Genomic DNA, 27,417 nt, shown 5'->3' with positions numbered 1-27,417 from the left:
GTTAACGAAGCGTGAATAAAAATACTTGTATAAAGGATAAACGAGTAAAAAAATTTCACGTTGAAATTAATTCAATCAAAATTCTTTGAGAATTAGATTTAAACGATCCACTTAGCATTAAATGAAGATCACTCATAGAGATGATTATAAGTGGAATGATCGAAACCTATGAATAATTACCATAAGATATAATACACCGTAAAACTGATTCAGTTTTATTGGAAGTTATAACACATCTAAATTTTTCACAATATTTTTCTTTATACCTAAACACATATAAATCACGAATATAAAAGATACTTAATGATATTGTTAATATGAAAGAAGTTTATCTCGTTGTTATATCTTTCCTATACACATATTTTCTATCCTTACAACAATCCCTGTAGATGTAGTTATACCTGCATAAGTACACACACTTTTACACCGTTTTATTATTATACCATATTTCACTTTACGAATTTTGAATGTTTAGGAAATATATAAACGATTGGAGAATATAATGACGATCTACATTGTTTTCAAAACAACACAAAAACTCAAGAATATTACAATGATATCAATGTCAAAAACATTACAACAGTGAACGAGAACTACATCTTGATATCTATCGTCCTAGTCAGTATTTACATGGATGTTTTTTTGTTTTTTTTGTTTTTTTTTTTTTTTTTTTTTTTAAAGAAAAAATCGTAGGACGTTTTCGAAGAGATCGTTTTCTCGAAGAGAAACATAAAATCTTCTAAGAGATAAGGAAATATAAATTTGGAAAAAATATGAATAGACCAGAAATCCTCTAAGGAAACAAATTTCTAAGTAATAAGGAGATATCGTAAATCGTGGAATGTTAGAAATATTTTGTAAATTCTCGAAGCACATAACGGATATAAAATGAGAGAATATAACGACGGTATATTTACATTGTTTCTTAAAAACGATGAAAAACGATAGAAAAAGTCAAGAACGTTAGAATAATCACGAACATAACAATAAAAGAACGTGATATTTACCGTCGTGTATTACTAATCGTGTACTTACATAATTATACGTCCTTGGAAAATCAACGAAACGTTTTCGAAATCGTTTCGTACGCGATGCTTCAAAGTTATCGTTTTTTGAAGATAAATATGGAGTACGGCTGATCGATTCGAAATCTTTCTTCTTTTCCACAAGTAAATTTGACGTTGAGCAAATAAACACATTGAGAGGACGGCTCCGCGTTTGAAGTGGTGTTCCCGTAGAATGAAAAAGCCGCCGACGATTGTTCGGCTCGTTCTTCTTTTCCTCTTTCGCTCTGGTTTCCCCGCCCAGTGACTCTCTTTGGAACGTCCTTTGGGTAAAATCAGTATTATTCTTCGTAGTAGTCAAGTCGAGTCAAGAAGTGGGGTGATCTCAAAGGTATTCCGCTCTGTTTGTAACATTATTGTTCAATCGAGCAGCCGTCTTCTTCGCTAACAGAACACTATATCTTTTTCCATCGTTGACATTCGAATATTTCTTCAAAAAAGAATCGCAAATTCTCTCTACTCTACTCTATTCGATATTCGAACGTTTTATCGAGACGTTAGATCTTTCCAAGGATCTTTTTAACGATCTCTCCGATTTCGTATATATTCTTGTATAGTTATGGAAGAAGTAAACATTTATTATTGTAGTAATAAATCTGCATTGAATTCTTCTCGCTCACAAAGTCTCCCGTTTCTCAATTACATTGACAAATATGTATTTATGTTTCAATTCTTACGAATAAATATGATATATCGTATAATGGATGTAGTAATGAAACAGATCATGCAGGTTGTATCAGTTCAATCGACTTCTTCTTTTTGGAAGTGAAGAAAATTTAATTAAATAAATCAACTTTTTATCAGACGCGCAAATGAAATTTACAGTATCTATCCGTTGAATCCATTATCTACGATTTTATATTTACATAGTGTGCTGTGTATGTCTGTGTGTGTGTATGTATATGTATAATAGTAATCACCGCATATTTGTAAAATCGATTCAACAATTAAAAAACTTTGTACACAATATTTAATGGATTATATGAACATATGATTAAAATATACCTACAATTATGACATTACTGTACAAACACCTATCGAATGAATAATTTCTATCGTTAATTCACACCAGTTTACACTAGGTTTACTTGAATTAGAGTTCATTCAGCTTTAGTATTTTAGGGAGAGAAAAACCACAGATAACGATTATAAATTATGAATCACCATGCGTTTTCAAATGTATTTTCAAAGTAGTTCTATTGATAAATGCTTTAGGACATATGGGACATGGATGTGCACGCGATAGATGGTGCTTCAAATGTTCGTTTAGCTGCATATTCGTTTTAAACATTTTCTTGCAAATATTACACTTATGTTCTTCCGCATTCTCCAGATGAGTTCTCGTGTGTTGATCGACTTCAGCAACGTTATCAAATTCTTTCGAACATACTCTACAACTGAATGTCACTGCTCGCAAAATGCCTATTTGACCGCCAGTTATTGGTGTTGGTACAGAGATTATATTACTTGGTTCAGCGATGTTGCAACGTATCCCTTCTTTCTGTGTATGACAATTGATATGATTTCTGCGAAATAATCAATTAATATAATTAACATCGAATAAAATAGAATTGACCTTCTATTAAAAATATTTAAGATCAAAATCAATGAATCTTTACCTATATGCATGCTCGTTTCTAAAAGTAATGTTACAAGTCGGACATAGATATTCTTGTTGAGTTAATTGAATTACAGGCGATATTTTTGCTCTACCAATACCTTCGAATTTTATCGAAGGATGCATAAGAATGTAGTGATTCCTTATTTCCTCTTTGGTATCAAATATTTCAATACATCTGTGACATTTATAGGGAAATAAAGGATCAGTGTTTACATGTGACTTAACATGTATATCAAATGACAATCGCGAATTGCATTCGGTCTGGCACATATCACAAATAAAATGTTTTTTAATATGAAGATACAGCGATTGTGGCGAAGCATAAGACTTCTGACATACGGTACAAATATTGGTTTTCTCTATCTGCGCGTTGTATTTCTTCATGACATAATATTTGTTACATTGCTCGCATTGGAATGCTGGCTTCATTTCATACACGACCTTTTTTAATTTGCAGCCTCCTTTCAAACATGATGGTTTTTTTACTTTATTAATTTTTACCATTTTTTCTGCCGGAGGTTCATTGTTCATTTCTGAAGATTCTGGTTCATTCTTCAATATTAGCATCTCATTATTCGAAATTGCAGTATCTTCTACTTCCTGATTAGGTAAAACTATCGGCTCCTTAGTGTCTGAATCGGGCTCTGCGTGTATTTTTTCTATCTGTATTGTTAAACGATATATATTTTTTCCAATCTCTATTTCTTTATACGGCATGGATGTAGTTGCATCGGAACCATTAACCAGTTCCTTGAACAAATTCGTTTTATTTTCTAAGCTTGATTCTTCAACCTGTTATAATACAGAACAAAATTTAAATGAAGAAAATTTTTGATTGAAATTTGAAGTTTTATCGGATATTTGAAATAAAATTGTCATATAAGCTCCACTTACAGTCTCTCCCAATTGTGTAAATGGGCTTTGCGGTGGTGTTACCAAACTATGAGAATCTTCATCCAAATTTTTTTGCTTCGATGGTAAAATCTTTAAAGACTCCACCTGTTCATTATTCTCAGCCTTTCTTTTTCTTTGTAGATCTTGAAAATAAGAGATTTGTGAAGATGGGTTTAACTACTAATGACCAAAGTAACGGAATAAAATAATTACCTTCGCCATTGCGAAAAATAGTTGGTATTGCGTTTGTTTTCAATTCATTGGATGTAGTAAAATAACTTTTTTCAAAATGTAATTCGCAAATATATAAAGAATCATTTTCATCGCAGGGATCAAGAACTAATTTACAATTTTTCATCCATTGCTGACGTCTCCTAGAAACATTAAAATAAATAACTTCTAACGATTAAAAAATATATTTTATTGTGGTATATAAAAAGAATACAATAAATATATTACAATGAAATATATGCCAATTAAATTATAAAAATATATAATATAATTGTTCTATTGAAATGTAAAGGTCAAAAATAGTGAAGTTACATACGTGTCATCTTCGGGAAACGCGAATAATGATATTTCTCGACCATCGATCTTCGTATTTTGATCTGATAAACAACCACGTACTTTACAAACGAACGTCATATTATAATAGAGGTTATTAATCGTCCCTGGTATTCCAGAAACAAATTATAAAAGCAAAGTTGTATAGAAATTCTCCATAACCTATAAGCTATATTTGTTTAAATACAATATAATGTCACAGATAACATGAGTATGAAATTTTCACTAAAAAAAAAATCAGAAAATCAATATCGTATTATTTATTAATGGTTTACTGCAATTCACCGTTCGTATGAAAAATATAAATTAACCAATCATTAAATACTGACTCTCATTTCAATCTGCAATTACTATTGGATAATCAATTGATCCAGTTTATAAGAACATCGATCTTCTCTTCCAATAGGAACGAAGGAAAGATATGCGATCTTTCCCATTAGACTTATACTTTATGCTGATTGGTCGTAATTATGTTATATTAAAGATGTCGCTCAAAGTCATCAATTTAATTGGTTAAGAGTGAAAGTTATAATAGTCGGAGTTCTTGAAATGCCTCAGTAGCGTTATTTACGTCGCACAGGTGCCTTCAATTATCGTGCGTAAGAATTTTGTTAAAGTTTATTGTGTCTAATAGAAAAATTAACGATTTAAAAAGAATATAGTGTGTACGTGTAGTAGTGTTCATATTTAAAAATTATTATTTTTAGAAAATCATGTTGCAAGCTGCCTTAAAAAATAAGAAAGATGTACTGATGAATTTTTGTGCACCTTGTTTACAACCGACTGTTACATGTGATACTATTAGTACAGAAGGATATGATGTGACTAATCTTATACAAGATCCTTGTAATGGCTTCTTAGCTTATTCTTGTATAAAACCACCAGTACAAATTGACTTTACATTCCTTTGCAATATACAAATTCATCACATATGTATTTGGCCATCCGTCGGTTCACAGAAATCATCTGGTTTTCAAATATATGCGAAGACAGTTAATAACAATACCATGTCATATACTTTATTATCGAGTGGTTGTTTAAGTGCGAATAATACTGGAGTATTATTTTATGCGGCGAATGTAAATCCTGCTAATATTTCAATAGCGCCGAACTTTTTGCAACGTTATATCAAAGGATCAACTCGAAATATTGTATCTCAGACTAAAAGTTTACGAATATGTATATTTAAGACACAAAATTCAGTACCAGCGCTAGGTAAAATTGAAGTATGGGGATCAGTGTCACCAAAATCTAGTAAAGATATTATAGCAAGTATAGACGCTTTATGGTCAGCTTCTCAAACATCTGTTTGCCTACCAACGATAAAACATCGATCTAATATTTCTACTGTTAACATCAAGGACACTGATGTACAGAACAAGTATGTATATTAATTTATATAGTTCCAATTTGTATATAGGTTATTACGTAAATGGTAAAGATCATTAAATCGTTTCATATTTGTAATAGAAACAAAGCAAAAACTTCATTGGAAATACCAGATAGTTTTTTAGATGCAATTACATGTGAAATCATGACTCAACCTATTCTGTTGCCCAGTGGTAAAACTATCGATCAAACGACATTACAGAAACATGGAGAAAGTGAAGCTTTATGGGGTAGGTCTATATCGGATCCTTTTACTGGACTTCCGTTTAATGAAAATCGTAAACCTATAATGGCAACTACATTAAAAATAAGAATAGATAAATTCTTACTTGAAAACGCGACCATAGATGAAATTAAAAGTTTACCGAGAGTGCTAGGTAATAAATCGATAAATCATAATACCTCGTATCAATATCTCATAGCATGTCAAAATAATAGAAATTCAAAAGAATCCACTTCATTGATGAATGATTCAACCAAAATAAATATTAATGATTTACAAGTAACAATTCCCTTGGAATTAAATAATAGAGTTCAAAGAAAAAGTCAACGTCATAAATTACCTATTCATTCTCCAATTCATTCAAAGACTGCTCCTTATCCTAAAAAATTGAAGACATCCAATTTGGATGCTTCCATAAACTGTGATAATGATATAGAAAAGAATAGTGATAAACAAATTCATCAACATAACATAGATAGCGATATCGATGCTGATATTCAAGTTGCATTGTCATGCCTTAAACGTTTTAGTACACCGAAAAGTCTTCAACTTTACGCTTCAACTGTAAATAACTGTGATTGTTGTACAAATAGTATATTTTATAAACTACCATGCAATCATGTAGTATGCAGAAGAATATTAACAACAGCTGAAAAGAATCAGTGTCAATTATGTGGTTTAATTTATGAAAGGAATGATGTAGAACGCATACATGATTAGGTAAAAGTAAGGCATAGTAAAATTAAAGCAGTTTATATAATTCATTATTTTGTTTTAAAAGAAACTAATGAAGTTTCTGAAGTTCCTTAATTAAATAAACAAATAAATACAATTTAACAATTCATATAAGTATTAATTATTAAAAATATTAAAAAATATTATATGATCCTTATAATCATTAAAACTTACTAGTAAATCTATTTAATGAATTTTTATTAATTTTGGAATTAAACCTAATCACTGTACATTTTATAAAATATACAAAATGTATAATAAATATTTTAATAAATTATGTGATATAATATTGTGTTTGGTTACCACATAATTTTATACATTTATGTTTTTAACATACGTGTATATTTGTATATATTCATAAATATATCCATCACAATATTTTATTTAAACAAATAAGTAATAAAAAAAGGGAATTGTGCATTTATATATTATACAAAAGATTTTCTACGAATTATATTTTATATATTGCAAAATATATTGTACGAATTGTTTTACAATAGTTCAGAGATATCTATTGTATCAATATAGAAATTTTTCTATTTTTAATAAAAAACGTTCAATATTAAACTTACGATTGACAATACTTTTTTGAAATTACTTTTAGCAATTTTCTATGATTTATAACACAGTGAATCCACTACCTTGGCTTTGTCGTTTAGCAATATTAAAAAGTGATACTAAATAATTACGTGTTTCGGGGCTGACATAAAAAGTAAGTATATGATCCGAGTTTGTTGGTTGTGTTTCTAGAATATCAGATTGTCCATCACTGTTTGTAGATAAACTAGCTAAACCAGTGGTGCTTGTACGCACGTATTCCGCAACTCTTGCTCTCATTTCTTGATCCATCTGAGAAGAATACTTGTATTTATATTTTTTTTATAGAAACGATTACAAATTATACATAGATTATTATTATTATACCTCATGTTCAGTCGGCGATAAAGCTCTATTAATCTGTGTTATTACCGGCGGACAATATAAACAAAGCATTGTTGTCTCCGAAGAATGATCAATACTGGTTAATTCTTTTAAAGGCAATATCTTTTCCACGCTATCTTCAGCTATATTAACAAGTAACAATGCTTGTCGCGTGAGAACTAAAGTTACAGCACGATTACTTCCTTGTTGTAAAACGTAGTCTGCATTAGCTACATGTAGAATATTGTCACTAGTGTTTTCTAGCAATGGTAGTAAACGCCATGCATATCGAATCGATGCATTATTATTACCATTACTATACTGAACGACCGGATGTTGTCGAGGCTGTAAAAGAAATATTAGATATAAATTAAATATAAACATAAAATTATACGAAACAATTCACATTTTGCAAAGAGTAATTTACCAAAGGTAAAGGATTCCATCCCGCACCCTGTAATAAACCTTGTCCGGTAAGAGCAACTAATTCTGCAGCTCCACTAAGAGGTTTTGTTACTACACCAACTAATCCAAGTCCAACACCTGTAACTAAACTTTTAGTTGTTGCTTCACCTGACCATACTTGTTGTAAAGGATGGTGCGCCAATCCAGCAACAGCAGCTGAAAGGATATGATATGAGAATACACGTACAAATTAGATTAACAAAATATTATTTAAAAGAAATACATACCAAGGATACTCATACCAAATCCGGTTAATCCTTGATAAAGTCCTTGTGCCATACCCTGTGGACGCATTCTTCTAGCATCTTCTTGACGTTGGAGATGTTCTTCGTCCAATGTTAATCTATCTAAATTTCGAGCAACGCTAGACGCTAATTTTGTCACAGAGTTAACAGTGCCTATAAAAACATATGGATGAGTATAATTATTCAATTAAATTAAAATTAAAATATTTATTAAATTATTGTCACCTGCTGTGATATGCTTCATTAAACTGGCAGATCCATGTGTTATGCCAACGATAAAACCCCAAGGTCCTTGCAACAAACCTTGAAATGGAAGAGAAACAAAGTCTCTAAGACCTGAACCAAGTGCTTGTGCTAAGCTTCCTGGGGATCCAAGTATTTCTAAGGATCCAACTACCCAACCTGTGACATACGTTTTGTTAAATATTTAAATTTATCAGTAATATATATATAAAGTAACACCAACTTACCTGCACCAAATATAGCACCAGATAAATAATGCATAGTAAGTGCATTCCCTAGCCTATAGGGGGTAGTTAAAATATTCTTCCTTTCAAAAGTGCTAAAATATAAAGGTGAATGATCCAATGCCACGTATAAACGTACAGAGGTATGTACACTGAGTAAAATCGATACTGGATCTATTGTAAAATTTTGTAATCTTAATGGTGCACTCAATATTTTAGCATCGACCATGATATAATCCGATACATAAAGAGTCGTTGATACCAATGCTGGTTGAATCTTCTTTAATGTGCCAGTTGCTGCACTAAAACGTGGTGGTATCATAGAATTTGCATAATCTAATAAATGACTTATGTACGTATCTTCTATATAAGCACTAATAGGTGCAAATTTCAAATGTAAATCCTTTGACACTGAAAAAAAAAAATGAAAAAGATAATAAATTATAATCTCGATCGAAGTCACTGATATAAATATAAATTATAGCACAATATCTAATCATACCTATTATATCTTCGTTTATTTCCCAAATATAATCAATAGTTATCAAAGAATTTTCTTTAATTTGTTCCATATTACTTATTAGACAATTAGATGGATAAAATGTCGTTCCTCTTGTAAGTGGATTCTGACTGATCAATACTACAGGAAAATCAAAACCTCCTTGATCAAATACTTGATTATCTAATTGTAAATCTCCTATACATACACAAAGGTTCACAAAAGTAGGTTTCGCGTGCAAAGTAACGATCAAATCTGTTATGGATAAACTTGCAACTTCGGTTCTTTGACCATTCTCATTAATATCTTTCAATATAATAATAGTAATTCCATGAAAATATACAGTTGCAGAACCTTCCCTGTTAGTTGTCGAATTAGTTTCATTGATTAATTTCAGTTGATTATAATCATTAAGATTTTTATTATTCCTTTCTTGAGGAATAAGTTGTTGCGAGTTGTCAAATGAAATAGAGGAATCTGATAAAAAATTATCTTCTTGTGCTGAGAAAAAACTAGTTGCTGATGTCGAGCTACTAGAGTATAGTATATTAATTACTTCTTTATTATTTTCTGTCGAAGTTTTTAAATTCTTTGAATTTATTTCAGTTTCATTCATCTTATTTTCTTTATGCATCAATCGATTTCTTATGTCCCTAGCAGACACCTCTATTTGCGAGATAGGAACGACATTAATATGTGTGGTGTAGCAACGATTGTGCATTATCAATTTAACGTCTCCGTACGAAGGTAATCGAACGTAATGATCCATAGGTATATTTGTCAATGCAGACAAACTAATGCCGCGTGACCACTGTAATTCCTTTCGTTGTATCGCTTCATCGTTATTAGGTAATGCTGATAATAATAGTATATTATATGTAGTTGGTACAGGAGTATCAGGTAATCTGTTACCGATACATGGAAGAGAATAATGACACGTAGCACCAGTTTCCACTTCACAGATCCATGCAAAATGTGGTGCATCTGGTACAATTCCATCTGCATTCTCATTAGCTTGTCCCAATAAAAGTTTATAGGGGCACATATTCTCTAGCAATAACTGAGGATGGTTATCAACTTGAACCATAATATATGACGTACCTTTGTCTTCTTGAATCGTTAAGACTACCGACATGGTAGTAGAGCCATTTGGAATAGCAACACACTTACGACTCATGGTCTGATCAATTTTAACAGGACAAGACCATCTGTGTCCTAAACTCAGAGAAGTATATAATACAAGGGATTCGATGTTACTATTTTCGTACAACATGTGCCATTGAACGATAGGCGTAGCTTGATGTTGATCTTCAGATGGCCGAATATTTTGACTGTAAGGAGTAAGATCGTGAGGTAACTTTAATTCTTTCGATGATTCATCAACTGCAAGTGTAGCGATACACAATTCCTGATTTGTCAAATTTCCGATAACGTGACTACTTGTTACTCTCACTAAACGCATATCTTCGTGCATGCTAGAAGTAATACTGACTATAGTCACGCTAGATCCACAATCAACGATGGTTTTGATATTGCCTTCAACGGGGATGAGTCCTCCGATACGAGGCATATAAAAACTTTGACTCCAATCGGGCCTAGCTAATTGAAGAGCTTGCGAGGTATAATACGTATCGCCAATGCCAACTCCTAAGTGGAAAGTGCCTTCTAATTTTGGTGGTGTCACGATTCCATAATGAGGTACTTGACAAAGTTCAGTATCTTCGGATACAAGGGAAATGTAACATCCTAAAGAATTTAATATGAAGCACCATGGCTGTAATTCCAACAGAAGAGTACTCGACACCAATCCAGCATCTTGATATTTAACTTGAACATGAGTTTGTGGTTGTTCAGCGGGTATCCATTCCGTTATATCATCTGCTTGAAAAGGCCATCCTGCCTCATCCTTCTGGCTTTCTAATTCTTTCAAAATATTATCTATATCTTCTATCTCGGGTCTTCTAAAAAATTTTCTTTGATCCACCGAACTGTATGACAATGGTACGTACGGATTGGATGCACAAATTCCAGATTCTAATTGGAATGTCAATTGATGGAAATGCTCGAATGTACCAGGGCAATACAATTGCTGGCGTTCGCCACGTCCGTTCACTATCGTGCTTGATAACATTTTTAACGACGGTGTTTCCATTTGTACTTTTGCTGGTACCGGTAAATGCGATCGTATCATATAGAGTGGACTCAATACGGCAAGTATCTTTACTTTGTCTTGAACGATTTGCGTTATTATCCGTACCCAGATACTAAAAAATTGACCACGCTCTTGTAAAGGCACTTTCACGAGCCACGGTTGACTCAATTTAGCATTGGGTTGAAGAGGTATATCTCCTGTCCATGACAAATTTGGTATATTCGTAAAACGTAAGCGCATTGCCATCTTTTTGTTATTCTCGATAACAATAGTCGATGGTTGACTCTTTCCAAACAACATGTATGCACTTTTTGATACAGTTACTTTACTACTAGTCTCAGCTTCATATTTAACTAATTTCATTTCAAAATTGTCTATCAATTGATTTGAAATTATGAGCTGTCCGCTGAATGTTACAAGTTTTTGCGTAGCTGATAATGACGTAATATTTACAAATATGCTCATATCGACCAATGCATTTGCAAATTCAACCAAATGAATTCCGTCTTTATTTACTGGAAATGGCCGACTCCACATCCAAGCATTTGCTTCTATCGATATTCGTATCATATTATTGCCAATATGTCTCCATGAATAAAAATTACATTCTCTGGTTTCTAACAGTACATTATCATCTGTACCGCTTTGTCCGAAACGAATAGGAATATTGCAATCGTTAGCTATAACATATCTTGTCAATATAATGACAGCTTTGTCCTCCGTATTTAACGATGCGGACCATAAATAAGAAGATACAGAAAGAGTGTGAGTTATGGTTGGACTCAGTTTTAATGAGAAAGGCTTACACATTACGATAATGTCAGTTTTATCTGACAGAGAAATTTGAAATTTTCCATCTAATAAATCCAATACTTCTTGCATGATTAAATAGCCATAATCCAATATATGAATGCTAATTACACCATTAATATCGATGAGCGTTGCGCCATCCATCCATCTGTTAAAAACAAGTATGGCACCTTTGTGTTCTATCGACATGAAACATTGCATTTCTGGAATAGTGCCTTTCACCGTAAAGTTATGTAAAGGATAAAGTAAAGAATCGTAAGTAGATGATTCTATATGATTGTACAATGACACATGAATAACGCCAATGTTCAAAGCTGCTTGTAGATTCGGTATTATCGACGAATTAAAATAAGAATCAATACGTAAGCAGGCTGCCAATGCTCTAGCAGATACAAGAGTTTTCGAAACCGAGTTGTTAATAGGCATTATTAATATTACACGCCAGACACACGCTACTACTCGTGCTGGTGCTTTTTCGGGAAGATCTAATCGATAAGTATCGGTTTCTGATAAATAAAAATCAGCGTAATGTTGATAAGCCATGTGGCTGTCGCTCCAGTATTGCAAAGAACAGGACACTCTGTCCGTATAAAATCCTTCATTGTCCGATGTCTGTAAAATATAATATATAGTTATTTAATGATATCATTCGAATAACATTCATTGTAAATAATATAAAATATTTCACTCTTACTTCGAATGGTACAGGAGAAACGTGTATTTTTGTTAAAGTTCTAGGCTGAGGATATCTCCAAGCCATTGCTTGTTGAGGATAAGTAAAAAATATGACCTGCGTATATAATCGAATAAACATTAAAATATTTCATTATAAATAAAATATGTACATCTCTTACCTGGTATGGGAAAGGTAACTCATCTCCTGTACCATCTATAAACTGGAATGCACCAGCTTTCAAGTCATCCTTATAATGTTGTTCAGTCGATAATACGACTTGCATTTCATTGCTGTTATCCTTTGTATTAGACTTTTGAAAATTACTTAAAAGTAATTGACAATCCTCGATTACAGTCTTTATAATTTGAATTTGATCTGGACCAATATCAAGATAAATACTGTCACTGTCTGCTTGTATTTGTATTTGAGGAACAGCTTCAACATCTTGCCAAGATTCCCAGAGAAGACATATCGTTATATTATAGCACCATGGTTTTAATAAAACTTTTATATTTCCATTAAGAATGGCAGATATAATAAAAGAATCGACGGATATATTTGAAAATATTCTATCCGGTCTTAAAAGTGTTGAAATATTTCCGTTTAATGTTGCTAAACTAAGGATTATTTCTGAATCAGAGCTAGTCTTTAATGAAAGAACAATTTGTTTTGTAGTTAAATTCAAATCTGGTAAATGAATCCTTTTTCTTTTAAATGACGATTGATCGTGCACAACTTTGCTATCGTCAATATCTTTCGATTCAGACGATTTTGTTTTATTCTCATCGATAAAACATGACGCAATCTGATAAAAAAGAAAAAGAACATATAATTATTGTGTGATCATTCAACATAAAATATTAATATAAAATAGTATATCTTTTTTCATATAATACCTTACTGTTTATATCATTTATTAGATTTAGCCTTGATAATGAAAAATGAACTTTCGTAGGACGACCCATGTCCACAAAAAAATGAGTGTTTTTCCCTGGATATTTTTCACATTTTATTACTACAAATGATGGTGGAATACCGGTATCTGGATGTGGTATGCCACTTTTTGTTTGTATCATGAAAATATTAAAATCCTTTTCAGTTGGTATTGAAGTTAAGTCTTGTACATCTTTATCACCTAATGCTATTGCCATATCAAAACAAGAAATCTGCAATAGCATGTAATAATAATAAATATACATTCGTAAAAAAGAAAGAGAGAGAGAGAGAGAGTATATAATTCGATAAGTACTTCTTCAAAGAAAAATTAATGTTAAATTATAACATACTTGCATCTTTTGCGATAAATTTTGTTGCCAGAGATAAAGATTTGGTTGATTGATCATTACATAAAGTAAAGGTTGTTTTAAATTACCATTGTCATCTTCATCTGCATCATTTATGTCCTGTAATACATAAAAAAAAATTTCAATACATTTTTTAATTAATTATATCATTAAAATATACGGAAGAAAAAATATTTACTACTTCATATTCCGAATTGACATGTATCCTTTGTGTTTCATAAAGTATGAACGTGATTTTTCCACAATTAATTAAAAATTCACATAGAGGTAGCATCAACACTTCTGAGAATGGTGGTTTTCCCTATTACGAATAAAAAGCATTAAAATACTATTCTATTTACATGTTAAAAATAATATAAATTTTACGTACAACAATTGTTGAATTTATACTAGACATTTCGAAGTCTATACCACTGTCCTTTGTAACATCTATTTCTTGCTCTTCAGATATTTCTTTTATCCAAGTAACTTGTTTCAAAATTGATGAACTTTTGTCATTTTTATCATTAGAAACGTCTGTAATTTCGATCTCCTGTACTTCTCCTGATAGTAACATCTTACATTCGTTAGATAAGATGGAAATTAATTTAAGTTGATCTAGATTAACTGTTATTTCAATATCTGTCATACAATTTATTTCCACAGCACTTCCACAAACTATTGTGTCAGGCTTAAGTTTGATTGTTGGAGCAATTATTAAGCAAAGATCGAATCTATATATAAATATATATATATATTATATATATATATGAGATCAATTTGAAAAATTTTTATATACATATCAATATTATTATAAAGCTAAATTATTTTAAGACTTACTTAGCTAGTACAGGAAAAGTAGAAAAATGTGGTTCCAAACTATTCCCATTTCCAAGTTTATTCCATTCTAATGCAGGATTCTCATTCATCGTATAAAGATAGGATTGAGACATACGCTAAAAAATTATACTTTCATTGAAAATATGTTACTAATTTAAATGATGTAAAAAAAATATTTTTATTTATTATATCAGACCTTATTAATACTCATTTGATAGTTCTTCCATGTAGTGCTATATACACATATACCCTTCACACTAATTTGATATTGACGATCTTCCACTGCCGAGCCCGGTATATTTAATATATTTGCTTGTGCAGCATGTTGATATATATCCGATCGTAACGGCGTTCTACAAATTGGATTTTCTGCATGCGGTGTAATACGAATACCATCGAGCTAAATTATTGAGAAAAAAAATTATCATCAGATTGTATAATTTCTTGAAACTTCAATCTGCATAGATAGATAAAATATACTTATCATTACCTGTAAAATTAATAAATCATGTTGTAATTGATATCTAGCAGGTGTTGATACTGGTATCATAAGTCTAAGCCCTTTGAATTCTAAATGTATCAATGGTAAAAATTCATTATTGATACTTGTAATTTTTACTAACGTAGATGTGATGATTTCTTGTTGATCGGTTTTTACTACTTTTAGATCTTTTTTATCTAGATCAAAAAGAGGTTTTGCCAATTGCATGTATTTGCTAAGTATACTTAAAGGTAAAATAATGTCAACCATTTGTATTTTTATATCTATTTCAGAGATATACGCATTTGTAGATACTAATGCTTCTGTTATAACATCTTTCTGTAAAATATAAAAATATTATTTATTTTACGTGTATTTCAACATCTCTTTGTATTTATTTATACCTTGTTATTTTTGTAGCGTTTATAAGTACCCCAACGAGTATGAACATTACCCGATTGTGCTCGCGTAAGCGTAAAACTCAAGAAACCAGAATCATCTCCCTTTTCTAAATTATCTTCTCTGCCACATAAAATTATACCAACATATTCTCCAACGTCCCAATTTTGTGCATATGGTGCTCTATAAAAAAGAAAGAAAAAGCGAAATAAGAAAAAAAAAAAAGGGAGAGAGAGAAAAAAATAAAGTACAATTTTTCTCTTCTTGGATATGATCTAAAAAGATAGATTTTCACAAAGGACATAATTTAAAAAAATATATATATTAAAACAACATAATATACCTTGTATAATGAAATATTGTAACTGTTGTAATTTTACTTTTTAATTTTAGATAAACCGGTTGTAAGTCTAATGATGTGATAATGTCTTCCATTTCCATGACTAATTTCAAAGAAGGTTTTATTTCTTGTCCCATAACATATAATTTAATGGCTATTTTTGTTATTGTCCATTGAATCCATGCTGTCAAAGTCACGTTATCTTTCTCTGAAAGTATTTTGTATATTAAATTAAGGGGGAAAAAAAAAGAAAAGAAAAAAAAAAAGATTTTGTTAACTGACTTACCTGTAACGATATCCTCTCTCGATGTAGATATTGTTGAATTCGTAGTTGTGTCTTCTGGATATATAATCTGTGTAGGTGTAGAAGGAGTTTGTGGTATAGTTGGAAAAACAACTGCACTCTCATTAATATGAGGTACAACAGCACTACTTTGTTTGGGATTGTTTGTAATTAGCAAAATATTAAGGATCTTCTTTATTATACTGCTCATGAATACAACCTAGGAAAATAATATACTATAATTATTTGAAAATACATGAAAATATTGATACATTAGCATTAATAAAATGGTAAAACTATTGAAATATATTCTAAGAAATATTACCTGTTCTTCTGAAATGGAAATGATAATAGCTGAATTATCAATGTGAACAAAAAGACTCAATGCAGTAAGAATATTTGAATTTGTTTGTGATGTAGTAGTTTTAGTAGTAAGAGCTACAGTTGCATTTAAGGACATTTTTTTAATAAAATTTTTTTGCATTTCTCCTTGTAAGGTATAACAATGAAAATCGGAAAGATTTAATGTCCAAGGAAAGCTTTGTGCATCTAGAATGATAGAACAAGAAATAAGTATATTTTATATTAAATATTCAACATTTTAAATAAACTTACGATATGTCCACATCCATGCAGGCAACTTTACTGGAAATGTTTTGAGATAAGGTGATAGTTGCTCAGAATTAATATTGTTTGAATGAATCAAAACGCTTGGTAGTTTTAAAGTTAATATCTGTAGATGTTGATTTTCTAATGCTTTGTTTTTAGCTTGCTCTATACCTGTTATGATTTAATTTATAAAGACTTCATTTTTATCATGTTTAGTTTTTTTATATCGTTATTACCATGTGCTCCTATACCGCTCATCGTAGTCGATGGTATATAGATAACAATATGACCAATACATCCACTTAAAACAAGACCAGACCACCATGAATAGAGTTCGGCTAATCTGACCAATACTCCTGATTTCTGCAAGTTCTATCATGGTCTATGCGTAAATGTAATATATTTTGCAACAAATAATATAATTGCATTATCTAATGTATATATAGATATTAACTTATTCATTTAGACCATTAAAGTGAAATATCTTTGTCCTTAGGATTAAATAAAGTCGCTATAATAAAATATAATAAATGAATATAATTAATTATACCTTTTGTTCTATGTCAATTTTGGATTCGTTTTTTTTCTGAATTTCCTCATTTTGAAGCGTTTTTGGTTTTTCATTTACCCTAGATCTTTTTCTATCTTTATCAGAAGAACTATGAACACTTTCATGCAAACTTGGAAAAGTTTTTTTTCGTGTACTGGTATCAGATGATGTACCCTCAGCAGATAATTGGCTGTCTTGACGCATTATACATAATGGTCCCAATTCGTAATAAGTAACTTTATATTCTAACCATTTTAAAAAGAGTGGATCCAAGGAACCTCTTAATGGTGCTACTTGAAGTGAAATAAGCGTTGGATATGTTTGTATTGAAGCCTTTTTAGGAAACTGTATTACAGCCATAAGAAGAGGTTTGTTTTCCATTTCACTAAATGAAACAAACATAATTTAAAAATGATATATAGAAAAATTTATGGTTGTAATTTTAATTATTATCTATATTTATATAATAACCTGTTAGCATCGGATTCTGGGCCTGAGAATATAAATGCTTGTTGAATGTCACTAAGCGCAAAAACCTTAAGAGAATTTACATTTAATTCATTCACATTCATCATAAACGTTGAGAGCCTTTTATAATTTATATTTTCCAGTAATACTTCTAGATATATTGGATCTGCAACATATCAAGGAACTGTTTGTAAAAAATTCTTATTTATATATTTATATAATATTGTAAAGGTATATATTACATATAATATAATGAAAAATTCTTATATAAAATGCATTTCAAATAATTAAAACTAACATTTATATTACGCGACTGGACATACTTTTTTCTTGGCATGCATCACTAAAGAGAGAAGAACAAACAAGAGGATTTGTTGTTTCAGTGGAATCAAGCAATGATGTTACTATGGAAGTGGCAACCATCAATTTTGGTTTAGTTCCCGTAACTGTAATACTATCTGTATGAAACGTATATGTTTCACAAATTAAATCTAGATGTGTCCAGTATTGTGGATAAAGTAGTTTTTTAATAGAACATTCTACTAAGCATGGCATCATTAATGATGTATGACAATTTGTTGTCAAGTATAATTGACTCTTTATTCCATCAACCTAAACAAAAATTTTTATGTTGATATACGATTTTATCATTTTAAAAATGAAAAAATTTACTCAATAATACCTGCATTTTAATACTTTGATGACATTGTTCAAACATATCTGGTAATAATCCAGTTTGTTTAGAAGCACAAGCAGTAAGTCTGAAGGGATACAAGGGCTCAATCATGTATGCAGTTGCTTTGTCAAATTCAATGCTTACAATAGGATCGTTTGTGAAAGCTGGTGTTAAAGGTACAGTCTGCAAGAGTCATGACTACATTAAATATTTTGGACTATACAAAACACATCCATAATTTTTATATTAATATTTACCCTATTTTCAACTATTTTGCGCTGCCGTGGCAATCCCGTAACACAATGATCCGCAAGTTGAAATTGTAAAGAAGCTTTTACAATAGTCAATTTAGTTTTAACCATTGATACATTTTCTCTCAAAGCTTCAAATTCTTCTAATGTAACAGGAGGAAGTTCTTCGGCAGAAGGATCTGAATCATTCAATTACATTGTAATGATATTGTATTTTTTATGTGAAAAAAAAAAAAAAAAAAAAAAAAAATCAAAAGAAAAATTTTTTTATTGCTACATGCATGTATTCTTACCTGGTTTAGGTATAATATACGGTGTATAATCATATTTTGAAGCAGCTTGCTTTATTGTGTCTATACGATGGAAGATTCCTGAACACAATCTGACTGTCACATCTCCAATAATATATCTAATCACTCTTTGTTCAGGAAAGTTACTACAATATATAAACAAAAGAAGTATAAAATAACGTTGCATTATCTTCACTATATTTTTTTGTATATTTAATATGATTCGAATTTTTTTACCTGTATTCAAAATTCGAACCAAACTCTGCTAACTTTTCAGATGTTATGTCATCTGGGAGTTGCACATGATGAACATAATCCATGACAAAGGCTGGACTTCTTTCCATTAATTTTTCCTCTAAAACAAGATAAAGGAATTTCAAAATATATTATAAGTTCATTTTGTATCATTATTATCTGAAATACCTGAAGCAGTAACTAAGTGATAATTTATAGTTCCTTGTTTGTAATCCCTTTTTTGTCCTCTATTTTCTAAAGCATTTTTATCAAATAAAGAATCTTTTAAATAATTTGTATTCACTTTTCCAGCTGTTACATATAGTGGTGGCTAAAAGATCAATTTACAGCTTAGAAAAATATTTTGATGTGTATGATATAAACTCTAAAATATACATACCTGTGCACCATCAACAACTTCAAGGTGTCCACAACTGCAATTACCTCTAGGATAAAGACGTATGTTAGCCAGACCAACTTGAAAAGTAGTCATTTCGATGCCTTGAAGTAATACATCCACTAAAACTCCATTCAATCGTAATGACAAAAATGATTTGTATCTAAGCTTTCGGGACTTATAAAATAATTGTTCTTTCACACTTTCAACTACCTATAAACAATAATTAATCCCTTCAATGTATTTATAATAACATAAAATAAAAATAATAGTTCATTATTGAATATACCTTAAAAGTTAAAATAGTATCATCAATATAAACGCCTAAATGAATAGTATGTCCAGAATATGCCATTTGTTGTTGACTAGACCAGTCGTTCTCCCAGTCAATAAAACCAGATGAAATCCAATCAATAGGTAATACTGTTGAAACTATATCCCAAGCCCAACCACCCCAGCCTACTGCTTCAGTAATTGATCCAATTATTTGACTAATATCATCTAAAATATTTTCAATCGCATATAAAGTTAAAAGTCTGTTAATAGTATAGTAATAAAAGTAAGTAGAAAAAAATTGTATTGCAATAAAGATAACAAAACCTTGGCCCAGCTCTTCTTTATCTTCATTATTTGTCGTTTTTTCTTTACCATTTGAAAATTGTTTTGTTTGCAAAGCCACTAGTAATGAAGCTAATCTAAGTAACATTGGTATTTGTTGTTCAGTCACACTGAATTCCATTTTTTGACAGTGAAGATCTAAACGTGTAATAGATGCCCTTTTGGCAGTATTACTGAGATAATTTACAATTAAACGTATAGCCAAGGAACATCGATATAAAACAGGATCCTATTTAAAATAAATGATGTGACTTTTTATATCTATATAATTAAATTAAATTTGAATAAATCTGTAGTACCTGATACACTTCTATTTTTCCAGAAGCATCCATTTTATCTAAGCATAATGTTAAGTCTTGGATAGTAACAATTTTTCTGAGCATAACTTCGTAAGTATTAACATCTGTAAATAAATATTTTTAAATAAAAAATAAAATACTTTTAAAGACAATATCCAATGGATACCAAAATTCTTTTAAACTTGTAATTACCAGTAAATGCAGGATTCCATTTATCATCAACAGTTTGCACGCTTAAAAACCTAACATTTACACTCAGCACAATGTCCTCTTCCACATATTTTAATATTAGATTGTTACAATGAATTGTTATATTGTTTACAATTTTTGTTATAACACTTTTAATATATCCAGGTGGTGTTTCTTCGCTATTGAAAGTATATCATTGTGTTGTTAAAATTAATACTAAAATATTATAATAGAATTACTTACTGAAACATTTCTTTTTTGTTTTGCAAGGGATTGTTTGTTTTGGTTCCTGGATTCTTTTCATCTTTTAATTTTAAAATACATTCTAAAATAAAAATAAGTTGAATTTTTTCATTCAAATAACATTTCAAGAAAAGCGCTTTGTTTCACCTAATAATAAACATTTACCTATTGTGTTAATTGTTACTATTATTGGTTCTGAATTGATTTTTACCCAAGGAACATGGATCATTAATTCGTGTATATGACCACTAACGAATTTGAAAGGTAAATTCAATTGTTCCTCTAGTACTTCTAATCGTAAATCCAAATTTTGAAAAGATGCATCGCCACCCCATAAGGATAACTAAAATATATAAATGTTGTTATACGACTCTTTAGTTTTACTAGTTTCATTGTTTAAAGAATTTTTTGATTGTTTAAAAAATATAAATTTCCCTTTAAGAAACATACCTGTGATTGTTCTGGTTTAAAATTTTTAACATATTTCGCAACGTAGCTAAGAATTATAGGTGTTATATAGGATTCCAATTTGAACATTGTGATAAAGAATATAAAGTATATAACATAGTTTTGTTAAATCATTAAACTTCTTTGATAAAAGTTTCTATTTAATTACTATACCAATAAATCCATATGAATCATCCTTTTCAATATATAATTTGAAAATATAATTAGTATGATATCAAAGAAGAATCTAAGTTTATCTGAAAATCATAAAATGATTTAAATAGAAATATCCATATTTTAATTAACTTAGTGATCAATAATATTTATTAACAATTAAAAATATTTAAATTTAAGTAATTAAATTTAAATATTTAATAAAAAATGTTTGATTATAAACAAGTATAAATATATGTTAGAGAATGATGACACTTAAAGTTTAAAACTTTTTATACAAAAATGAATTGGGATAAACACAAATTAATAGGCACATTGTAATACGAATTTATTGTTTTCAGCATTTCAAGCACATAAGTTATTGTTTGCAATCAATGATTCTAAAATCATATTTCTTGTTGTATACATTCTACCCGCTTATAATACGCTAATAAATATATTTTTTTAGCATTAACAAAAGCATCATAAAATGCATTGTTTCTTTATAGCAATAATATTTATTTAAATTGACTAATATTAACCTTTTAACAAATGCCAAATCAGCTGCACTTGTACAAGATGTTAAGCAACACACGTCCCAGTATAATCTGATTTCGTCAACTTCTCACGTTCTATGAGATAATTACAAAAATTCGTCTAAGTAAAAAATTATTATTTTAATCCAACAATTACGTCAAATATCACAGAAAAGTTTATATCATTTTTAACTAATATAAAATTTTTCGAATGCATTCCTATACTTCAAATATAACTGACGACTTTTTTTTCTATGTCCAAATGTAGTTGGCAAAACTGCATTGTTGCACTATTCAAGTTCGATATATATCGATATATGCTAAATATTATTGAAAATTGTATATTCGGAATATATATAATATACTCATAAAAATTGTACAGAAATATATAAAAAATTAAGACAATATTAATCACTTACGATACTTGAATAATTTTGCATAAAATTTTATGGAAGTCGTATATTTTTCAATTCCTTGGTAATGACCAAAGAAAATACAAAAATTGGTAGTAAGTAATTTGAGATAAAGTCTCTTCTCTATCAGAAATATTAACATTTTTTAATTCTTTTCATTGGATGCATTGGAAAAGGGTAATTTTTATGGCATTCGACGCAGATGTGCTATGATTGGTTACTCATATCGTGCTTAATAATTATCGTGACTATTGTAAATCAGGCTTCTTCGAATGAAGTTTAAAGATTAACAAATTTTGATGGAAATGAACCTTTTGATCTGTTTCATTACATTCAGAATAGAAAATTTGTAATGGTTGTTAGTAGTTGCATGGTTGCAGAAAGTCACAGCTTCGAGAAATATCGAGAAAATACTACAAAAATAGTTCGAGATGAATCCTTTAATATATACGAAAACTTTGATGAATTCACATGGAAGAATTATTAGGCGTATGTATTTTCATAATTTTTTACTTCTACCACGAATTAAACAAATAATTTATAAAAACAACTTGTGTGTGTGTATATATATATATATATATATATATATATATATATGCATGTATTTGTGCGTATGTGGTAGTTTATTCGAACAAATAATCTATAGCATTTATATAACAGTGAATAAATACAATATACATGATATACAATATAGATTTTTTTTTTTTAATATCGTATTATCTTCGTAATAATTACTTATCCTTTTATTTTATGTTAATGTATGTATTATAGGTTATGTTTTTATACGTCATTCTATTCTTTATACATGAAACTATATATTTATATAAAATGTTTATTTGCATCTAATTGTTTTTTATAAAACATATATATATAAATTATAATGTTAAATTCTTATATATGATGACAATTAAGAAATAATTTATAAAGCAAAACTTTTTATTTTCTTCTTTTAGAGCATTGGTATCTAAAATCATGGTACAGTAATAATCATACAAATTGTATCCCAAGTGTCATTTATATAGATGTAAAGAGGCCAACATACAATCAAATTTTAATAGAGTCTACCTTACTGGATGCTCATCCAAAAAATATGATGTATTTACAAACTAGATCATTTTCTGGATCTATAATTTTGCATGGTCAAGAACCATCTTCTAAAATTGAAGAAACAGTGAAAAGTATTAAAGAACAAAAAGAACAAAAGGAAAAGTTAACTGAACACAAACCTCAAACTATTATTTCATCAGCTGAAAAAGCTATAGTAGAGAAAAAATCTACAATATTGCAAAGAATTAAGGCAGAAATAATGCATTATTATCATGGTTTTCGATTACTAGGATTAGATATGAAAATTTCTGTAAAGTTGATCTGTAGAATCTTGCAGGGTAAAGAATTAAGTAGAAGAGAACATAGATTGGTATGTATCTGAAATTGTTTTAATTACAATTAAAGATTATCTATTGTATCAAGTTTAATAATATAAATAAATTAAATGTATAAGAAGTATACTGGAAGTTTGCCAAATACTGTTTTGATATCCCAGTTTAAAAATAAATTTGTCAAATCATCTCATATTACTGAACTTCTTATACATTTAGTATTTGTTAATTATTTATGTATTAATTTTATATTATTTAATTATTATTAGCTTATTAAAACAACAGGAGATATGTTCAGACTAATACCTTTCTCCGTATTCATCATTGTACCATTTATGGAATTTTTACTTCCTGTTGCAATTAAATTATTTCCTGGGTTATTGCCATCTACTTTTCAAACTGCCACTGAAAAAGAAGATAAATTAAAACAAGCTTTGAAGGTAAAGGATTTTATTTACATGATCCGCTTAAATATGTAAAATCTATTTATTAATTATGTTACTAATTGTTCTTTAATGATATATCAATTACTTTAATAATTAATTAATTTAAATAAATGTTTATTTTAGGTTAAAATTGAAATGGCGAAATTTTTACAAAAGACATTGGATGATATGTCATTACAATCATCAGATCATAAATCCGAAAGAGCCAAAGAGTTTGCTGAATTTTTTTATAAAGTTCGTACGACCAGTGCTGTGGCAACTAAGGATGAAATTATGAAATTCAGTAAACATTTTGAGGATGAGATTACTTTAGATTCCTTATCTCGACCGCAATTAATTGCTTTATGTAGAGTATTGGATGTACAAACACTTGGTACTACAAACTTTTTACGTTTTCTGCTTAGAATGCGGTTGAGAAGTCTTGCTGCTGATGATAAAGTAAATTTCTTGTTGATTCTTTTTGATTTTAATTAAAATTGTTATAAATAAAATATTAATTTTTTTGTTTGTTTAATAAATAGTTAATTCAAAAAGAAGGTATAGATAGTTTAACAAGGAGTGAATTACAACAAGCCTGTAGAGCACGTGCAATGCGAGCATACGGATTGCCAGATGCTAAGCTAAAGGAACAGCTATTACAGTGGTTAGATTTGAGTTTAATTAAAAAAGTTCCACCGTCGTTATTGCTTTTATCTCGAGCACTTATGGTACCTGACACCATTCCTATGTCAGATAAATTAAAAGCAACTATATCAGCATTGCCTGAAACTGTGGTTGCACGTACTAAATGTGCTATTGGAGAAAAAGAAGGGAAACTGGATCATAGAGCAAATATTGAAATTATCAAAATGGAAGAACGTAAAATTGAAGAAGAAAGACAAGAACAAAAAGAAACGGAAAAGAAAGGAGCAGAACCAACCATTGCTTTTACGGACGATTCTAAAAAAGATGAAATTACAACAACTGATGTAAAAGTTATTGAGCAAGCACTTGATACATTAGACAAGGTACATATCTTAAATAACAATAAACTTTATTTTTTATTATTTTATATATATAATAAAAAACTTATTGTATTTTAGGATAAAAAGAAAATGTCTGTAGAAAAAGAAGAATTGAAAGAGCTTAAGGAAGAGATGGCAGAGTATCAAGAAGATGTTCAAGAATTATATCAAATTAAAGCACAAGCAAAGGGTGAAGTAGACATTGAAAATATAAAAATATCCAAAGGAGCCAACAGATTATTCAATAAAGTTAATAAGATGATTCAAAAGATGGATGCAGTTTTATTGGAACTAGAACAGTCAGAGAAACAAGTTAAAGAGAAAATACAAGCTTTAAATTCAGAAGAAAAAAACAATAGTAAAGCTGTCGAACAACTAGTGAAAATAGATGAACTAATTGCAGCTATAAAAAATATACAAAATGTACCAGATGAACACAGATTAAAAATAATAGCAGAAATACTAGGGAAAATTGATGATGATAGAGACGGTGCTATTAAAATTGAAGATGTATTGAAGGTATAATACAATTAAAAATTTAATGATATATTATAATGAGAATATTATATATTCGAATTGTTAGGAATCGTATATGTTAGGAACATATAAGAAAAATTTTTCAATATTATTCTTTTTGTAGGTTGTAGAACTTATAGGAAAGGAAGATGTAAAATTAAATAAAAAACAATTAGATGAACTAATTGACATGATGGACAAGGAAGAAATTTTAGAAGCAGACGAGCAAATTAAGAAAATTTTACAAAAAGAAAATGCAGCAACGCAAGAACTGCCTGTTTCATCAGTTTCAATGAAACCAACTACAAAAGAAGAAAACTTGGCAAAAGAAGAATTGAAAGATGATATTTACGAGCCTAAAAAAAAATTTAAAATTTCATCCATTGATGAAAGTAGTACAGAAAAACCAACAGAAATTTTAAAAAGTAATTCCAAATCCAATGTCACAAATCCATCATTAACACCAAGTATTCCTCCCACAACAAAACAAACAGAAGGTTCTAAGCAACTATGATCATCGCACAATGAAACATAAATTAATATATTTTATTTTCAAAGTAATTTTTCTACTTTGCTCAGAAGAACGTACAATATAGAAATAATTATTTCTAAGAAACCCAGTTTATTCTGGTGTTTTCATATTATAATTTTTTGCAAAAATTGATTATTTAGGGAAAGCCTAAAATATAAAGAACTTGTGAAAATGGTCTGTACATAGTACATAAAGATGCTTACATCTAAATACTATATTGTATACATTTGTATATTATATGCACATAGCTCCAGTGATAAGTTAATACAAGATAGATTATCTTTGAAATAATTTTTATTTATGAATGAAAAAGCTAAAGTCTTTTCATTAAGACTGTGATGCATTTAACAGCATCTGTTGTAATTCTTCGTTCTGTAAATGGTGGACACATCTGTGCTGGTCACAAGTGACACACATATTAATATTGGATACATAAAATTTCATGTCTAAAAATAATATCATTTTATTATATCACATACTTACGCAAAAAAGAATCATTCCATTTATCTGAATAATGAATGCTGAATATTTGTCACCTTGCATTAAACTAAACTTATACCACATGATCCAAGATTTTTTTGCTATATCAACATTAGCTGCCTCTGATTAATTATATATATCTATGTGAAATAATATCTTGAACAAATGATATACATGAATTATTTCACGACTTGTAAAATGAAACGGAACACATATGCTTATAAAATATATGTACTATTGTTATATAAAAAATGTTATATATAAAAATACAGTACACATATTTTTTTTACCTAAAAAAATATACTAAAAAATAGCATACAAACAATTAAATATGTT

At 29.4% G+C, this 27,417-nt stretch overlaps 4 protein-coding genes across 6 annotated transcripts; 2 read left to right on the top strand and 2 right to left on the bottom strand.

The window, feature by feature from the left end:
- Positions 1–192: 192 nt before the first annotated feature.
- LOC122629915 (zinc finger protein 431-like) lies at positions 193–4,473 on the bottom strand. The gene is made up of 5 exons (XM_043813807.1): positions 4,127–4,473; positions 3,793–3,953; positions 3,580–3,722; positions 2,684–3,477; positions 193–2,590 (listed from the first exon to the last, which is right to left on the bottom strand). Exons 1-5 carry the CDS (start codon positions 4,222–4,224, stop codon positions 2,218–2,220), a joined length of 1,569 nt encoding a protein of 522 aa, XP_043669742.1. The 5' UTR covers positions 4,225–4,473; the 3' UTR covers positions 193–2,217.
- A 219-nt stretch (positions 4,474–4,692) lies between these two features.
- On the top strand, positions 4,693–6,779 carry LOC122630264 (RING finger protein 37). The gene is made up of 2 exons (XM_043814591.1): positions 4,693–5,524; positions 5,614–6,779. The coding sequence occupies exons 1-2, from the start codon at positions 4,857–4,859 to the stop codon at positions 6,473–6,475; spliced, it is 1,530 nt and encodes a 509-aa protein (XP_043670526.1). The 5' UTR covers positions 4,693–4,856; the 3' UTR covers positions 6,476–6,779.
- A 111-nt stretch (positions 6,780–6,890) lies between these two features.
- On the bottom strand, positions 6,891–22,605 carry LOC122630260 (vacuolar protein sorting-associated protein 13B). 3 transcript variants are annotated; one of them, XM_043814583.1, is made up of 39 exons: positions 22,318–22,603; positions 21,626–21,879; positions 21,341–21,518; positions 21,176–21,257; positions 20,936–21,111; positions 20,744–20,847; positions 20,427–20,673; positions 20,116–20,327; positions 19,830–20,039; positions 19,619–19,760; positions 19,433–19,550; positions 19,199–19,341; positions 18,912–19,084; positions 18,661–18,837; positions 18,302–18,590; positions 17,982–18,144; positions 17,511–17,895; positions 17,197–17,332; positions 16,967–17,131; positions 16,677–16,900; positions 16,355–16,571; positions 16,072–16,276; positions 15,734–15,911; positions 15,339–15,668; positions 15,045–15,248; positions 14,849–14,964; positions 14,400–14,742; positions 14,208–14,330; positions 14,012–14,128; positions 13,622–13,891; positions 12,904–13,530; positions 12,744–12,839; positions 9,091–12,661; positions 8,592–8,999; positions 8,347–8,523; positions 8,104–8,274; positions 7,839–8,032; positions 7,415–7,756; positions 6,892–7,339 (listed from the first exon to the last, which is right to left on the bottom strand). In XM_043814583.1, exons 2-39 carry the CDS (start codon positions 21,710–21,712, stop codon positions 7,109–7,111), a joined length of 11,331 nt encoding a protein of 3,776 aa, XP_043670518.1. In that variant the 5' UTR covers positions 21,713–21,879; positions 22,318–22,603; the 3' UTR covers positions 6,892–7,108. The 3 variants fall into 3 exon arrangements, with proteins under 3 accessions (XP_043670517.1, XP_043670518.1, XP_043670520.1); XM_043814582.1 differs by having other exon boundaries at positions 6,891–7,339; positions 20,116–20,673; positions 22,318–22,605; XM_043814585.1 differs by lacking the exons at positions 18,912–19,084; positions 19,199–19,341; positions 19,433–19,550; ... (8 more) ...; positions 21,626–21,879; positions 22,318–22,603 and having other exon boundaries at positions 6,896–7,339; positions 18,665–18,757.
- A 447-nt stretch (positions 22,606–23,052) lies between these two features.
- LOC122630262 (mitochondrial proton/calcium exchanger protein) lies at positions 23,053–27,057 on the top strand. The gene is made up of 7 exons (XM_043814586.1): positions 23,053–23,213; positions 23,678–24,141; positions 24,373–24,543; positions 24,673–24,987; positions 25,071–25,556; positions 25,632–26,072; positions 26,194–27,057. The coding sequence occupies exons 1-7, from the start codon at positions 23,156–23,158 to the stop codon at positions 26,581–26,583; spliced, it is 2,325 nt and encodes a 774-aa protein (XP_043670521.1). The 5' UTR covers positions 23,053–23,155; the 3' UTR covers positions 26,584–27,057.
- The last annotated feature ends 360 nt before the right edge of the window (positions 27,058–27,417 follow it).

The sequence above is a fragment of the Vespula pensylvanica genome, chromosome 6, assembly GCF_014466175.1.
Source record: "Vespula pensylvanica isolate Volc-1 chromosome 6, ASM1446617v1, whole genome shotgun sequence".
In the NCBI taxonomy this organism is placed as follows: Eukaryota; Metazoa; Arthropoda; class Insecta; order Hymenoptera; family Vespidae; genus Vespula; species Vespula pensylvanica.
Note: the sequence above shows the minus strand (reverse complement) of the source record. Positions and strands in the feature narration are given on the sequence as shown.